The 18,432-nt window shown below is 38.6% G+C and overlaps 1 protein-coding gene across 3 annotated transcripts in view; it reads right to left on the bottom strand.

Moving 5' to 3' along the window:
• The window catches only part of chd2 (chromodomain helicase DNA binding protein 2), a 96,974-nt gene extending 78,837 nt beyond the window's left edge, over positions 1 to 18,137 (bottom strand). The window contains exons 1-2 of one of the 3 annotated variants that reach the window (XR_015753832.1): positions 17,419 to 18,137; positions 16,917 to 17,182 (exon numbers count right to left, since the gene is read on the bottom strand). Coding sequence is in view for 2 of the 3 variants with exons in the window: in XM_043677228.2 (XP_043533163.2) it covers positions 16,917 to 17,182; positions 17,419 to 17,427 (275 nt within the window). In the remaining variant the exon portion in view is untranslated. The remainder of the gene's footprint in view (positions 1 to 16,916; positions 17,183 to 17,418) is intronic. The other 2 variants (XM_043677228.2, XM_043677229.2) reach the window with 2 other exon arrangements.
• Between the last annotated feature and the right edge of the window lie 295 nt (positions 18,138 to 18,432).

The raw sequence follows: 18,432 nt of genomic DNA, 5'->3' as shown, positions 1-18,432 counted from the left end.
GTGCCACTGTTGTGATGCCCAAGTCCATCACACATCTGATTCTTCAGTGAGTACATTCTTGACAGAAGACAACAAAGTTATTTATAATTTGGACATATTCAAACAATGTGAAATCCATCACCATTCTTCCCTTTCCATTCCCAATTTGCTTCAGATTTGCCCAAAGTAGCGGCTCTTCCTCAGCAGTGAAAGGTGAGCCAACTCTATGCTGGAATCACAGTAACACAAAAATACACCGCCAAAGTATCAAGATTTAAACCAAAGCAACGCATCAGGCATTGCCAATACAAAAGTGAGCTGCACATATCAGAGATTCCAGGTACAAACTACCACGTTCTGTCGATGGTACAGGCATCACAATTCAGAGGGACATAAAGACTACAAAACAGAAATCCAAAGGTTCCCATTTCTCACCACTGTTCAGCAAACTCTGCGAGACGTGGATTCGGTTGTGAGGCCAATGTGTGAATATCATAATGTGAGTCTAACTTGTGGATTAAGTCTGGTTACTGGGTAAATCAGTGCCTCCTGAAGCATGGAGGAGAAAATATTCAAATTCTATTCATTATGGAGGATCAAGTTCAAATAAGTTTGAGAAAAACGCAACACAGCATAAAACACCAAATATCTACACATGTAGCACTACATTCAACCAATAGGTGACCCGAAGCAGCTTGTAAACAACTCTGTCATACGTAAAGAGTAACTTATGCAAACTAGAAGCAGCAACATAAAGGTCATCCAAACATAGAATAGTACACGCAAGAATTTTGATGTAAAAATACAATGAATGATTCCTCCTCCAAGTCTCTACTAAGTCAGGCAGAATACAGGATTGATGCCTAAATAAATCCAGAAAAAGGTGTTTTCAGGATTTCCAACTCAAAAGTTGCCTACGTTGTGGCTGGGGCCAAAGGGCTATAAACAATGTCCTAACTCAAATAGGGGGGAGCAAAATTCCTAATGAGAATTATGCTGCAAATGGAATTTGAGTCAACAATGAAGGAATTGCTTTCAAATTCTATGTTACCACAAATTGGTATGAGACTTCTTGGCAGTAAAGACTGATTTTTTTCCCCTCATTTTATAGAGGCAGAACTGATATCGATTGCATTAGATAATGAAGTGCAACAAAATCTGGTCACTTAAAATTAAGTCAAAAATCTACAGATATTCAAAAAGACAGTCTTAGAGAACTCATCCTACCAACTTCATCAAACAAAAGTTAGACGGCAGTGATTATAACAGTCTATTATGGAGTCCAAGGTGGAGGGATAAAAAGATTAAAATTCTAAGAGGACACAAAATTATCAGCTGAAGGGTGATGTAACCTACCAAGGCAGGGTATGAGACTCAGGTGACAACCAAGGCAGCTCAATACATTGCTGAGGACCAAAGCAAATATGATGTTTGGGTGTGAAAGCTGGCCATCATGATTTACAAAAGGTTTGCATTTCAAACTTTCTAAGCTCAAATTTTACAGAGACATGATCATTGCTTTAGATCTATAAGAAAACCTCATTAGTGCAACCTTGCAAATAGTCACCACATTATAGGAAGGATCTGATTGCATTAGAAGGGATGTACAGGAGATTCACCTGGGTCTTGCCTGAGCTGAAGCATTTATTTATGAAGACAGACTACCTTGGCTGGGGTTACTTAGAGCAGAGAAAGCACAAGAGAGATGAGGGGTGAGATATCTATCAGAGATGTACAAAATTATAGGGGCCATAAATAGGGTAGATAGAAAGAAACATGCTCTCTCATTAGAGAGATCAATAATCGGGGTAACAAATTAAGATAAAGGGCAGCAGGTTTAGAGGGCAAGCAAGGAAAGACCTTTTGCACCCAGACAGTGCTGAGTATTTGAAATGCTTCCTCAATGGGTGGTCAAAGCAGAAACCATCGCAACATGCAAAACGTTAGTGATCACGTGAAGTGCCATCGCATACAAGGCTGCAGGCCAACTACTAGAAAACAGACTAAAGATACTTGATGGCTGGCCTGACCATGATGGACTGAAAGGCCTCTTTCTGTACTGTTTATAAAAAAAATTATTGCAAGGCTGCATTCAAGTAATTAGTGTGTCCTTATGGACCTCTCTTCAGACCCCTCTTAAACGACACATGATGATTGACGTAATCCGCAGAAATCTTTCCATCTAACTCAGGTTTCCCAATTTGCATACACAAACATTTAAAAACATTTTACGCTTCACTAAAAATCGACTGCACAATTGTTCAAAAAAGGTAAACAAAGGCAGGCTGGTTAATCGCATGAAAGGCTCCCTTTAGTTACTGTACATGCTTTCCTGATTGGTGCTTGATGCAAATCCTCTATTACTTAAGTCTTCATTATAAATCAAGACTATAAATAACCCACAAGGTTTCCTGTATTGGCTTCCATATTAAATCGCATGTTGTTTTGTAATAATTTGCTGTATTTGTACTGTGACTCACACCAATTTAGTTGTTAAAGAAAACGGTTCATTTAATTAATAAAAATGTGAAAACAACTCTTCAAAACAAATAAAAACGTTCTATATATTTTTGCATCTGGATAGAAAAGAGAATAAAATAGTATAAAGGAAAACAGACATCCAAGATAATCCCAGAATTTGGACAGAAATACACTGTGAAACATTAATCGTGGTAAATGAAGTTCAAAGTCAGATTATGCATGGCAAGTAGTATTGACATGCCCTGTCCATGCGCTATTCCCTGTTCCCCTCCCATAAGTGCTTACATTTACCTATCCAATGTTCTTGGCCTTAGTGAATCAATGATATAATTCACAATGAAAATACATTGATAACTTATAAATTCACTTTTCCACTTACACAATCTCACACAACCTAAGTTTTGAACACCAAACACATTCTGAAAACATTTAAGTATAAGGCTGATTTTCAATGACAGGTCATACAATTACTTAAATACAGAGACATTAGCAATAGCAGATGGGCTTAACCAATAGCACCGACACTGGAATAACTACTCTGGTTGGAAAAAGAGTCATGTAAAAACAGGAGATTTAGGCCCAAATCTAACCTAAAAACTGATGCAATACAAGTTTCCTGTTTGCTGATGGGAACTACCGCAGAATTCGCCGCTTGTTCCAATAGAAACACAATAATGTGTTTCACCCGCACTCACTCCAGACAACTAGCAGCGGCCAATTACGGTAATGCAACTAAACAAATTAAATGAGTTTGCATAGACTAAATTCAAACCTGTTAGAAGTGGGAGAACAGAACAAATTATCTATTAGCAGCACTTATGGAAAGACAGGATGGATGGTGTGGAACCTGGAAAAATGTCAGTGGGGCAGGGAGAGTTGTTCTTTTAAACCCAGAAGAGATTCACCAGTGGTGAGAACAAAGGAAATGTCCAATGTCAACATCAACCTGAAAATAAATAGCAAGTTACCCATTTCGAGAGCAAAGAGGAGCTGAAAAGAAATGAGTCTGTGAAAAGAACACTTATTGTTCTGTTAACATCTAGTAACATCATGAACAAAGCTACAAATTATCTGCTTATGTCTTGAATAGATAGTAGTTAGCAATGTCAATTTTTTTGTGCGGTTTGACTCCACAACTATGGCAATAATTAAAATATAGGATGGTCACTCACCCATTGAGTGCATTATCCATTTCTGAAAATTACAAAATAAGGTGGTCAGGAGTGTACTGACTGAGGTAACCAAATGTCAACTAATTGCTCAGGTCACTTTTGAATCTCTCTCCTTGGGTGGATTCCATAAAAAGTATCCTCTCAAAAGGGCAGGAAGGCGATGCTTTGTTACTCATTAGTTCTGATCCACGATGTTCACTCAAAATCTTTGCTTTTTGCTTTGTCTTTCAGATGGCTGGTTAGCATCTTGCAGCTATCACTTTTTTAAAAAAAAGTCTAGTGGGGCCAGTTAGTTCAGTTGGCTGGATAGCTAGTTTGTGATTCAGAGTGACACCAATCCTTGGTTCAATCTCACAACCAGCTGAGATTAGCATAAAGGACTCTCCTTCTCAATGCCCCACCTCACCAGAGGTATGGTAGCCATCAGGTTAAGTCACCACCACTTGCCTTTCTCTCAGAGTGTGCAGTTTTCTGGTCTAGTAAGACAATGGTGACTTTATACTTTTCTAGAGGACAAAATTTCTGTTGTGACTAAACCAAGTTGCAGACTAATACCGTCACTGCAACATGATGGATCGAGCAACACAAGAACATTTTATTAAAACTCATAACAAATCTGAGCAAAGAATCTCAGTGTACAATTCCAGTCCCTCTCAGACCTTAGGAGATTAATCTTCACGACTGTTTTTCATGGAGTATGACAGAGAGGTGACATACTTCAGTGAGGGGCAGGCCATGTGCTTATGCTGGTGAAGCTCCAAATCAAGAGTTCTCTACTTCATTCCCATTTCACCCATTTCTCCAACTTGGCACAATACATCTTTACTCACTTATTTAATCCTGCAACATGTTGCTCCACTTCAGTAACTCCTTGTGCTTGCTACATTCCAATAAGTCTACAATATGGCAGCCAATTTACCCTCAGCAAATAACTGGGTAAAACGTTCTACGATATTATTAGAGGGATAAATACTGACCAGGATACTTGGGATAAAATAGTGCCTTTGGACATTTTACTCAGCTACCTGAGGGAAAAATAACGAATATTTGGAAACGTGTGGTTGAGCGGTGAATGAGGAGATACATGCTTTTGAAAAACAAGATAGTATTTTAGTTGAAGCTCAAATTCTGATCCAGGATTTTCAATCAAAATCTTTACCTGTTTTTGACTTTCAGATAGCTAAGGAATATCTTGTGGCCATCATTTTCTCTGTCTGAGAAACATATTTTAGACTCCTTAATAACTTAGGGGTGTACTTGATGGAAGAGACTATGTGAATGTACCATACATGAACTACAATTTAATCTATATGACCACATGAATAATGCCAATTAAGGTATAATGACAAGTCCCATGAAGCAAAGAGGGAGAAAATTAGCTTGAAGCATATTCAATGATATTTCAAGTGGCACTGAAAAATGTTGCATTGTTAGAACAGTCGCCTTTCAGCTGAAGTGTTCAACCAAAACATCCCTTGTTCTGGTGAAGGCACAAATCTCCATAACAGTATCTGAAGTGTTGAGGGATTATCGATTGACCAAAGGAGGGAGAAATACCATCAACTAATTCAAATCATATTCGATTTATTTATTCACTGTCACTTGCATTTATTACAAATACAGTGAAAAGTGTTGTTTATTGTCCCCACTTTCCAACACCGTCTTAACACAGATTAAACCAAAACAGAATATAGCCCAAAAAATAATTTAATAAACTTTTGCCATTTGTGGGATCTGCTCTACCAACTACATTTCAGAAATATTTAATTAGCTAAAAGGTGTTTGGGATATCCTGTGATTGCGAAAAAATTTGTTACAAGGTGGCCTGTACATATCAAAGCAATTGTATGAAAAATGTTTAAAGAATACAAGCTGCGGTTCAGTGGTAGTACTTTTGCAGTGAGCCACAAAGTTGCCCATTCAAATCTCACTCTAGGACATCAGGACAAGATCAACCCCAACATTCCAGTGCAACATGAATGAATTTGGAATGAAATGCCAATTGAGATCTTTTTATTCCAAGTGGTGATAAAAGATCATAAAGCATTATCTTATTCCCCAGTATCATGATCAATGTTTATCCATCAACATCACAAAAACAGGTTATCATGTTTCTGGCTGTGGACAAATTGGATATCTTGTTTCACCACTATAACCATGACTAACCTCCTAAAGTTCTTTCCTGGTTGAGTGCGCTTTGGGACATTCTATAGTCAAGAAAGGTTCTATGGGAAAAGCAATTCTTTCAAAATCTAAAGATCAAAACGTTATGTAACTAATAAGGTAACCGTATGCAGCCACGGGGTAAATTATTACTAAAGGCAGAACAATTTTTCCAAGGCAAGAGAAAACTGGATTGCCCCAAAGGTAGCAAAAGCTTTTATTGGATAGTTTGTTTCCCCTATTTATTAGCTCTTCAGTAGTACAGATCTTGAGCATTCCTGCAAGAAAAAAACCCAATAAATTTTGTCAAAGCTTTTTGTCTTGCAGTCATCTAGATAATTCACTAGAATACTAACATTTTTACTAAATGAAAGTGGAGTACTGACTGGTTGTCAAGTGGACTCTGGTTGGTAAAGCATTGTCATGAAAATAAACCAGTTAATGACAACTGACTGTTAACTGTTAGGCTTTGCTTTCATTGATTGATTTTGAAATCTATTTGACTCAGATTTTCAGGACAAACTAGCTAATATTAGTCACCTGTTTTGTTAGTGGAGACAGGCACATTGCATGCAGCTGCTTTCAGTCTTTAAAGAATGTGGTCCTGTTGATTCCAAAATGAAAGGCTTCAATAAAAAGCACTTATTATTTGCTTCACATCTGCTAGAAGGGGGTGGGGTGAATTGTTTACCGTTGTATTTTCTGTCACTTAAAGACAGTAACTTATGTTTGAACTTACACTAGCTGTACCTAAATAAAGGACACCAAAAGTTTCATATTTGGAGGTGAAGGTGATCTTGCGGGCTGCTGATTCAAATTTTACTTTCATCCTTCCAGCACAGTAGAAGCATGAACATGTTCTTTGCCACATCCCTCTTCCATAGTCAAAAGGATGCTAAGTCCAAAACTACAAGCAGTTCATCAACAAATGAAAGTAAAACTTGGGCTGCAGGTAGTCTGCTTTAAAAGCAAAATTACTTCTGCTCCACAAGTATATTTAAAAAGGTTGAATTTCGAGACTTTGTTTAAAAGACTAGTAAATGATTATCTTCACTAGAGTAAAACGGGACAATAGCAGGTAATTAGAACAGCCAGCCAAGGCTTTCAATTGTGCAGAAATGAAAAATGCAATTGAGAAAATATTAATCAAGTAATTTTAAATAGGTCAGCATTGTCAAATGTAATGCCACATGAGGTACCATCAATCCCCACTTTTAGAGTCATAGAAATGTACAGCATGGAAACAGACCCTTCGGTCCAACCAGTTCATGCCAACCAGATATCCCAACCCAATCTAGTCCCACCTGTCAGCACCCAGCCCATATCCCTCCAAACCCTTCCTATTCATGTAACCATCCAAATGCCTCTTAAATGTTGCAATTGTACCAGCCTCCACCACATCCTCTGGCAGCTCATTCCATACATGTGCCACCCTCTGTTTGAAAACATTGCCCCTTAGGTCTCTTTTATATCTTTCCCCTCTCACACTAAACCTATGCCCTCTAGTTCTGGACTCCCCAACCCCAGGGAAAAGACTCTGTCTATTTATCCTATCTATGCCCCTCAATTTTGTAAACCTCTCTAAGGTCACCCCTCAGTCTCCGACGCTCCAGCGAAAACAGCCCCAGCCTGCTCAGCCTCTCCCTGTAGCTCAGATCCTCCAACCCTGGCAACATCCTTGTAAATCTTTTCTGAACCCTTTCAAGTTTCACAACATCTTTCCGATAGGAAGGAGACCAGAACTGCATGCAATATTCCAACAGTGGCCTGACCAATGTCCTGTACAGCCGCAACATGACCTCCCAACTTCTGCACTCAATACTCTGACCAATAAAGGAAAGCATACCAAACGCCTTCTTCACTATCCTATCTACCTGCGACTCCACTTTCAAGGAGCTATGAACCTGCATTCCAAGGTCTCTCTGTTCAGCAACACTCCCGGACCTTTCCATTAAGTGTATAAGTCCTGCTAAGATTTGCTTTCCCAAAATTCCTGGGGTCATCTCGTTTTTCCACAGCGGCCTCCCCACCCAAGTTTTTTTTAAAAACATACCTGATTTTCAGTTCCAGGTTGAGAGAAAATACAGACCAGGTTTCTGTACTTGAAGGTTTACTATTTATTACATGCAAATAGACTCTAGCTACAGATAAACAATGGGTGTTACAGGCAGAGGGACAATTAGGAAAGCAGTTCAGTCGTCTCTTCACAGGATCTGCTCAGATGGTTCCTGTGCTGGTAAGAATGCTACTTATTGGTCCCTCTTCTCTGGAAGCTTTCACTGGCTTGAGGCAGGAGAGGAGGCATAGGGTTCACACTTCATGAATCACAAATTACAGATTACAGCATCTGTTAAAAGGAAAGATGAATTGGTTTTCTTCAGGCTTACTGCAGAGAACAGAGAGGTTCTGACCTGATGAAGATCGTAAGGTTTTTACACTATTTTGTTCAGAGCCCTAAGCTGTTCTGTTACACACAAACCCATTACATAATTTTGAGGAGGGCTTTGTCAGCAGTAACTGGGTCACTAGTCCACAAACCATTTACTTGATGCGAGCTGAACTTCCATATGCTTTTGGCTACAATTCATCTTCAAAAGAAAACTCTTACTACTGCTTCAACAAGCAGATTTCTAAGCAGTGCAGGCAATGCAAGTCAAGTTACTTGCTGTTAAAACGGTTTAATAAAGGCTTAAGTATTACTGTCCTTTTCTTCCCCATTTCATTCCACAATTAAAGAGTATAATTAAGTCTCCACACAAGGATATGTTGAAAGGATTCATTCCTGCAGACTAAAAAGAATGTGTTTGTTTAAGTAACCAGAGTACAAAACCACTTAATTTGTGATTTTGCAAATTGCTCTAAACCTTTTACCAACACAATATATATATAGTTTATTCAGCCAAAGCCAATTTAACTAAGGGCACCAGTCAACCCAACGTCTAATTGACCAAACTGTTCTTGCAATCGTTGAATGATCCAACCTTGATGTGCTGATTAAACTCATACCAGCTTAGTAACCCTGCTACCATATACATAACAATGAGCTCTAAACTAATAATCAACAGAACATGCATTAAATTCTGAAACTGCCACCACAGAATTTAAATTCACTTTAAAGAAAACTTAGGAACAAAACACAGTTATCTGTAAAAATTCAGCTCATTCGTTAGTGTCCTGTAGATAAAGAAACTTGCCATTCTTTCTTGGTCTCACCAGCGACTCCTATATTATACCAATATAATCATCCTGAGTTACCACTTAACAATAACAACAAGCCTCTCAGTTGTACTGAGCACCAGCCAATGCTTTACTGAGATCTATCTTCATCTCCTCTGCACAAATAAGGACAGTAAATAAAACGCAAGCATCGCTTGAGACTAAGTAGAGAGATGAGGTAACATATATGTATTGTTCCTTTGTCAACAATTTCCCAGTTACTTTCCAAAACATTGTGGCAGAGGTTATAATGGCATCGCCATGATTCGGGCCATTACTGGACCCCAACAAGCCACTTAACTTTACCAATTTTGGTAATGCAAATTAGACGACAAACAACATTCCATTAATTTTGATGCAATTTTAGTTGTAGGTGGTTGACTGGAGAAGCTAAGTGTCTGCCATCATGATTGGAGATGACAAAAAGGGAAAGGTGGAGAGGCTTAGAGGTTGTCCTTTGGGCTCAGGCAGCTGCAAACACAGATACCCATGGTGTAATGACAATATCAAAAAATTCACAACATGCCAGAATTTGAGAGCCCTGTCCTCAAGCAAGGGCTGAAAGTTGTTAGAGGGGCAGAAGAATTTGAATTTGGAATAGGGGTCAGTAATTTTCAAGCAGACGTGATGTCGCAACTAGGACCAGACTTGGTATAAGCTTGTCACAGAAATAGGATGTGAGCACTGATAGCCAATTGCTAATTGACAATGTCGTGGCAGGTGGCTTTCCTAACATCTCACAGTTCATGTTAAATAGGTACATTCAGCGTCGGTGGAGAGGGAGTTCCAGAAATGTGACTTAAAGCTGCAAGTCAGGATACAATATGCTTTGGGGTCAACCTGCAGTTGTCGGTGCTCTCATGCAACTGCTACCCTTGCCCTTCACAAAGCAGAGGTCACAAATTTAGGTGATGGTGTCGAAAGAGGCTGGCAAGTAGCTGTATCTTCTAGCGTACATTGCTGCTAGTTTGCCAGTGACAAAGGGAGTGAGAATGTCAGCTTATGGATAGGGTGCCAATCAAGCAGGTTTTGAGATCCTTGATTGTGTGAAGCATCAAATTCAGTTGGAGCCACTTTCCTCTAATCAAATGGAGAGAAATCCATCAGCCTCTATTATTGTGCTTTTAGAGACAATCTGAGGAGTCAAGCTGCAAGTTACCTGACAGAATTCATATCTTCTCTCTAGCTCTCGAAGCCCTAGTATGCATATAGAGTATGTGACTGATCCGGACGGAGGTGTACTCACCGATGGTAATGGCATTAATCATCAATCCTCTTGATGCAGTTAGTTCTCTATTTGAAGAGATTATCTTTTCCTGGTACTTGTGTACCAAGACAGTTAACACATACCAATCCAAGCTTAGATTTTGTTCCAGTACTTGCTGTATATGGAAATGGAATACTTCATTATCTACGGGTTCATGAATGATACTGAACACTCTCAGTGAACAATCTCCCTTCCCCCACTCGTGAAAGAAACAGCTGAAGATGGTTAAGCCTGGGACATCAAGAAAATCCAGCAGTCACATTTTAGAGCATTTCTTCAGTGTTACAGCACAAATGCTGCCAGGGTCCATAACATTTGGTGCATCCAAAGAGTTCTTGACATCACACAAGAGTGAACTGAATTAGCTGAAGACTGGTAAGAAAGATGCTGAGGACCACTAAACAAGATTGAAATGGATCATCCACTCAGCACTTCTGGCTGAAGATGCTCATAAACACTTTAGTCTGATCTTATGCACCAAGGTACTCGGCTCTTATCACTGAGCATGAGGATATTTATATAGAATCCCGACAGTGTGAAAGCAGGCCATTCAGCCCATCAAGTCCACACCGACCCCATCCACTCCCTTACTCCATCCCTGTAATCCTGCATTTCTCACAGCTAACCCACCAAGCCAAAACATCTTTGAACACTATATGCCAATTTAGCATGGCCAATCCACCTAACTTGCACATCTTTGGACTATGGGAGAAAACCAGAGCACCCAGAGGAAACCCACACAGACAGAGAGAATGTGCAAACTCCACACACAAATCGCCCAAAGCTAGAATCGAGGTAGCAGTGCTCCAGAAGTAATTGTGGAGCCTTGTCCTTTAGTTAATTATTTAGCCATTCAGAACTGGATGTAGTACTGGAAATGGCAACAGTGCAGTGACAAGCTATGTTCTTGCACTGTCCAAGGAAAAAAAAACTGAAAAGATATTAGATTCAATAATGCACTTTGAGAGATGTAACTGTTTTGGATAATCAACATACAAAGCCACAAATAGTTCTAAAATCAAACTACTCAAAGATTCCATATATTAATTCATTATTTCCAATCGTTTGGATCTCAGTAACATATACATATATATTTAAGTAACTTCCTGCAATTAAAGGATACTTCTACTGCAAACGACTGAACATGGTTTTCATTGTAAACTTAGAACACTGATGCTATAATTAATAACAGATTAGCTACTGCAATTTTCAACTTTTTCATATGTTCACTTTTGGGATCCAGAAATATTGTTTCGCCATCATTAAGTAGTTTGAAAGATCTGGTGCCCTCAAGACCTCAGTTGGTAAAGATACCACACACAGTGAAACTGAGCCAAAAAAAAAAATTAGAGGCTCGATTCCCAATCTGTGCCATATGATAATAGGGAGCTGGCCAACTCAGCTATGAAACATTATTCAAAGGACCCATTCTTCTATATCTTTGTTTTCAACAGATTGTTTATGAAGTACATTAAACTCATTAGCTCATCTCACCCAGGGTGGCATTAAGGGTGATACAATTTGCTCAGCATCACTGGATGATTAGGCCTCTTCCCCAGTCACAATTTAACAACTCCTAGAAAGCGTTTGTATAGAAATAGTAAATAAGTCAGCACAGCAGTTTCCTGTACTGTTGAATACTCTAAGTTGAGTCGCATTGAATCAGCCAGCAGGTGGCTGAAGTTACTGGAACCAGGTCTTAAAAAAGAAAATAACACCTTGAAAAGGAGAGATTCACAATATAGGCAAAAGCAAACTTTGGAATACTGGTAAATGCAACTAATCATTTTTTTAAAAAGTATTTATGCGAACAGATTTATAAACTGCCTTCAAATAATTATTAATTTACTGGATTGTAAACTGGATCTTGCTTGCAATGAGTGGGTTAAAGCATACTATACTCAAACAATAGTCACAGGAGGAGATCTGTGACCTCAAACAGCTGTTGATTACCCTAAAGAGCTGTTACAACAAAGACTACATCTGGATGAATTTGTACTAATCCTGGATCGCTCACTTCAGTCAATAACAAAGGGCAGTGATTTCAATATAGGAACTGAACAGTGAATAGCCAAGGGCCATAACTGAAGGATGGGTTTATTTCAAGGCAATTTTTGTTTACCAGGAAGGTGATAAAATAAGCACAAGCGCTTTTGAAAAAAAAATCCCAATAAAATAAACAGCAAAACAAGATCATCAATTCGGGCACATTTTGAGGATATGCAAATCTCCAAGAATGGACTAAATTTAAACTTAGATTTAAAAAAGCTTATAAAAATACTTAAATGCACGTCATACAGGAAAATAGCTGATTAATCCTAGCCACTTTTGTTTGCTGTGATGTGTAAGCCTAGCAAGAATTCTCACAGCTAAATACAGCGGCTTGCCTGACAAGGGAGGCTTTCACAGGCAGCAGTGACGTCAGTTTTGGGCAGAGCTGTCGAGTGCGCTGCTGCAGGCAGCTCTGTTACTACGCAGAGAACCAATCACATTCCAGAGCACAACCTCTGAACTCAGCTACATCATCACCAGCTTCCTGTACTTCCTAACTACACTATGCAATGCAGTATGTCTGTCTAGTTATGCAGCGTAAAGCAGAGCCATTTTGTCTCTCTGAAGTTGACTGCAGCTGACTAAAAGCTTAAAAAAACAGCTAACCTTCCTCTCTAAAGAAGATACAAATGCCTTCACTTTTCACAAAATAGTCTGACATATGCATACAGACTTTCAGTTAGCACCACAACTTAATTTACTCATAGAAAACTAGCAATAATCCTTCAAAGAAATGTTGAAAACAAGCTTTGTACAAGTCATTTCTACCTTCATAAAATGGCTGCCAAATAGCCGACTAGATTCCAATACAAGAAACACAACTGCATAACTTCTTTGGAGCAAATGCAGGATCTACCACCAACCACACAAGTGAAGTACACTTCCTTGCTGACAAAGTAACTCACTGTGAAACACAATTATATTTGAGTCAGTTTCTCTGAAATAACACTATTCTGAACAACAAAAATGTAACATTCTATTCTCCCTTGAGATTTTTAGATGATACCAGGTGCAACACAAAAAGCTTAACTTGCTTTTGCAAACAGAATCTGAGAGCAAAGTTAGAATGTGTTTTCTAAGAATCATTTTAATCACAACAATATTAGAGCAATCATCCTGAAAAACATTTATTTTCTTTTCCAAATTCTCAATCTGCCCCTCAGCGAATATTTTATGGACAAAGGTGCTCATTGCTAGCCAGGGCATTGTCAGTGCACTGGTCCTTATATCCAAAGCATTCATTTCAAACTTAACATTTAACTACTTCATTCAAAACTCCAGTATTAACATTCAGTAAATCCATATAAATAGCTGCATATTCAGAATGTGTCATCCATGCAACAGCATACAACTCAAAAAGCATGTACACTACTGATTGTGAGAATTTAAAACATGGGACTATGAAATCTCAGCATTTAATTTAAACTAGTAATCCAGTAATACAAGTTCAACTCAGTTTTACCAACACATGCTCCACTTTGGAAGAATGCATTGAAATGGCTTCTAAAACCAAGCAGCTTACTTTATGAACACCATGTTCAGCAAAAACATTTTATCTTGAAAAGAAAATCTTCATGACTTTAGTTGCAAAGCATTCCGCAAAACCAGGTTCAAACCCAAGTTTCTTGAGCAATACTACAGCCATGCTTCCCACTGTACCTACTCAAGGAATCACAACTGAAACCCCCTATTCCAATATAGTGAAACATTACTATAATGCTAAAGTTAGGTCAATGGCTCTAGGCTTTTGGTAGGCTATCCTCTCAATTGTGGAACCCAAATAGCACATACAAGCAGTGCACCTGCAAGACAGGTGGCTGTTTTTTTTGTACTTTTAAGCCCCTTTTTTTCCTACTGAAAATTAAACCATGTTCACAAGTGAACAAAATCTCCGGTGTGCAGAATGAAAGCCCCAGGGAGTGAAGAAGCTGGAAGCTGCTAATTCTTTTCAAATGGCATATGAATATTCAAAGGTTAGTACAGATATTTAGTTTCCAGAGTTTTATTGTTGAGCAAAATAAAAATTACCCTATTGCTTTATATTGTGTAGTGATGAGATCTTTGCATATTTGAACTTTCCTTTTTACTAAAGAAACTTTAAAGGTCATAAAATCTAAGGATAAACAACATTGAAACTTACCAGCAATTTCTAAAAATGCACGCACAAATTAAGTCTTACAAATTGGTCTCTCTCAACTGTAATGACCAAGCTGATTTTCAACCATAAGTGATGCAACATAGTATAACATTCCACAATTGATTGCACATTTCTACACTTACCAAATACAGCAGTATTAGCATCATTTTCATGAAACAGGTAACAAAAATATAGGTTTTTGAATATTGCCAGAACACGACAGAACTTGCTACAACAAATCATTCACCCTAATCAAATAGATGGTGAATCTCAATTTGTCCTGACACAATGTACTAGTGTTGTGTTGTCAATCATTTTCTCAGACTTTGTAATAATGACACCAGAACCCAAGGTATGGTAGGTAACTTTATTTACAAAAGATCATTTTTTAAACAAACCTTGTAAGAAAGAACTCACATCGGTCGCTGTTTGAGTGGCAGAAGTAGATAAAACTGCAACACTTGGAGTTTGAAGGGTCAGGTCTGTGACACCAGAGACTGTTACTGAAATGAACAGGTGGTCTTGTCCATAATGGACCAACATTTGGAGCAACTTTAATATTTCCTTCTTTGTGAAGCAGAAGTATAAAGACAAATTAACTGCCAGTAGAAATTAATATAGTCAGGTAATATTTCAAGGCACACCAAATGGAATTTGAAGCCTTCCACAGGTGACATGCCAAATTCCATATTATTAGTATATTTTTACCACAGATTGGTAAATCGTAGCAAAGGAATTGTTTTCCATCAAAAAAGCCGTTCCCAACACCCAAAAACTAAAATGGACTGAGGCAGATTGTCCATACTTCATTAGACATACATCCATAAGAAGCCCACAGCACAACATAGTTAGGTTTCTATGGTGCATTTATGAACAAGCCAATAAGTTGCCTTAGTTTAGCACTGAATTGTTCTCGTCCAGTGAAACCAGCCCTAGAACATACCAAAGATCAATCCTACCATAACTGAGGTTGAAGCTTAAGGTCAGGTGACCAGTCAATGGAAAGGTCCACCTGTGTACCTAGAGCAAACCCCAACAAAAGCTAGAGACTAGTTTCACTGAAATCATCTTCAAGGGAAAAAATGAACATTGCTAGTACTATATACATGTTCTTGAAATAAATTATTAAACAGTTGACCAAGTCCATCCTTACGTAAATTATTGCAATCCCACTTAAAATACTTGCAGTGGAATATGTTGATGTCAGAGAAAAGAAAATAGTCAATGATCATATTTTAAAAACAGCAAGCAATAAATATTTCCACTGTGGAACATCTTTTGAAGATGTCACCATATTACAATGCTTCAATCTTAAATCATAGGTCTAAGCAAATGAAATTCAAATACTGTCAATTTAACTAAGTTAACTGCCAGCAAATTCATATTTTTAAAGGACAATTTTCATAACACCCACAAATTTACAAGTAAACAGAAAATCCTAAATCCAGGTTAACACCTTTCAATTAAAAGGACCATCTATGGCCAGGTTGTCTGGTAGGCAACAACATCCATTGACCTGTTAAAAGTTCAACAATTATTAAAAGTTATGGAATCTTCCAAGGTAAAGTTTCTACTGTTTAATGCTATCAAGAAATATCTGTAATTTTTGCACCATGACCATGTTATCCAATGCAATGAAATTAACCTAGATACCCACATGCAGAATCTGAAGAGAATGGAATATTGCAAAGTAATTAAAACAGTTATAATAAAGTTTAAAAGGTGTATTTAAGATAATAAACATCCTCAAGAAATACAAAAGCATTTCAGAGATACAGGACATAGAAGCATACAAGTAGTAACCCAGGGATATGGTACATACAATATTATTCCAATACAGAAGGTAGGGACATAAGCAGAGTAAACTTTTTGCCAAATTGTGATAAAAATTTACAAAATACCCTAAGACATACACTGAAATGGCATGGTGGTGATTAAAATATAGACCAAGGAGCAACTTTCCAACAGGCACTTCTTAATTTATCTATAAATATGAATTTTTTTTCATTCATACAACTTTTTGTAGTGTATTTACTACAATTTACTTCTATGGGTTTACTATGGACACCAAATCCTCAAATTCTCAAACCAGTCTGCATTGTGAGTAAAATGGTGCATTGCAGCAACAGCAATGACAAGGTCATCTTACTACAGCAACAAGAACGGAAAGAATATATTCGGTATAATATAAAATAAACAATAAAAGTGATCTCGGTAGGTTTACATCGTGTTTCCATTGCTGAATATAGGCCCAAATGGCATATCATAAGTTGGAGAAACTGAGAGAAAAAAACAGGGTGGGGCTTTTTAGGAATCTCAAGGTCATCGATTAAAGATTGGGTAAAAACTGTAAAAAATTGTTTTAGATGCCGAGAATAAATGATTCTAAAGTAACAATGTGGATCAAAGCCCCCCTCAAAAAATGGGACAGAAAGTCGAGAGCTCGTACCTGGAAGCATTGCTGCGGTCTGATCCGTCGTCTTCGGGGTTTTTATCCTCGTTAGACATCATTTTGGGATCAAGGAAGGTTCGGGGCTCGGTTTTGTTCTTGGGTGCACGTGGATGTGGGGTTCCTAAGTGCAAATTTTCCCTGTCAAAGTTGGTGGAAGGCAGACAGTCCACCAGAGTCAGCTGCTGGCTGGTCGAGTTGCAAAGCCCTGACGCAGCATCGACATTGTTCAAACACTCAATACCATTGTCGGCCTCCGACAAGGTCTACAGAAATACAATTTTTTAAAAAAAGAAAAAAGGGGAACAATTAAATATTTTTTTAAAAAACCCCAATAGACTTGCAACACAGCTTTGTTTCCATCCTCTTAAAAAACGGCTCAGAACACCAGCATAATTTTAATTACGTCATCTCAGACAATCCTAATTTTAAAATAAATACATTGCCTATTTAAAAAGATTTATTTCATAAAAATAAAGGTCAATAAAGACTGTAAACATACCTGTTCCATATATCTCGAGGTTCGAGTTCCAGTCACTGCTCCGTCGACTAAACTTCGCTAAACCGAAAGCTGCTTTCGCTGCTCTTAAAAACCCTAACAATTAGTCTTAAAAACTGCGATTTTTCATCCTGTTCCTTTTGATCGGTGGTTCTCGCGTTTTGGGGAGATGGAGAAAAACAAAACACACAAAAAAAGTCGTTCAAAAATGGAGGTGCGCCATGTCTGCAAAGCTCAAAAACAACGACATCTGGGATCGGTCCGCTTGCCGGAAAAAAAGATTTTTTTTCTCTCTCTCTACAAACACACACACACAGAGCAAATTAAAAAAAAAAGAGGGGAAAAGCGGCCGGGGTTTCTCCGCAGCCCCGCTTGGAAGGGCACCTCTGCTGGGAGTTTGCACTGAATCGAGGCGCAGTCTGGCTGGAGCAACGCGGTGAAGTTGGGGAAAAGTTGCATTAGGTGTACTGGAAGTGCAGTGAATCTCACCCAGCCACCGCCGCCATAGAGCTTCTTCTCAGCTCTGAGGCTCCCTTCCCTCTCTTTGATTGACAGCAACGACGCTGCGAAATAATTGCAACATTTTCCCCGGACTCAGGTGATGGACCAAGTGAAAAGACCCACCCCTGGCACACAACAACAAAAAAAAACACAAGGGCGTAAAAGGTAATGGAGCAGGGTTGCCCCTACCTTGAGCTCCAAGAGGAGCTCTCCCCAACCTAACACACACAGTCTACTTCCCCTGCCCACTTGCAACTTTGGCCTCCCTCCCTAAGCAAATCTATTCTTTGTCACGTCTCCTTTTTTCCCCTCCCCTCGTCCTTTCAACAATTCAAATGCCTCCATGGATGGAAAAATACTTCCTTCTCTGGCCGGAACTGGATTTACAAGGATATTATCTTCATTATATTTGGGGGGGGAGGGGATAAGAGATGGAATTAAAACGTGGGGGGGGGGGGGGGGGAGGGAAGTCCACTTTTAGTAATGGTCAATCACATGAATCTCCTCCTTCTGGAT

The sequence above is a fragment of the Chiloscyllium plagiosum genome, unplaced genomic scaffold (assembly GCF_037043375.1).
Source record: "Chiloscyllium plagiosum isolate Xiang-an unplaced genomic scaffold, Cpla_swu_hap1 HiC_scaffold_39, whole genome shotgun sequence".
Classification (NCBI taxonomy): domain Eukaryota; kingdom Metazoa; phylum Chordata; class Chondrichthyes; order Orectolobiformes; family Hemiscylliidae; genus Chiloscyllium; species Chiloscyllium plagiosum.
The sequence above is the reverse complement of the archived record's forward strand: the minus strand, read 5'-3'. Positions and strand labels throughout refer to the sequence as shown.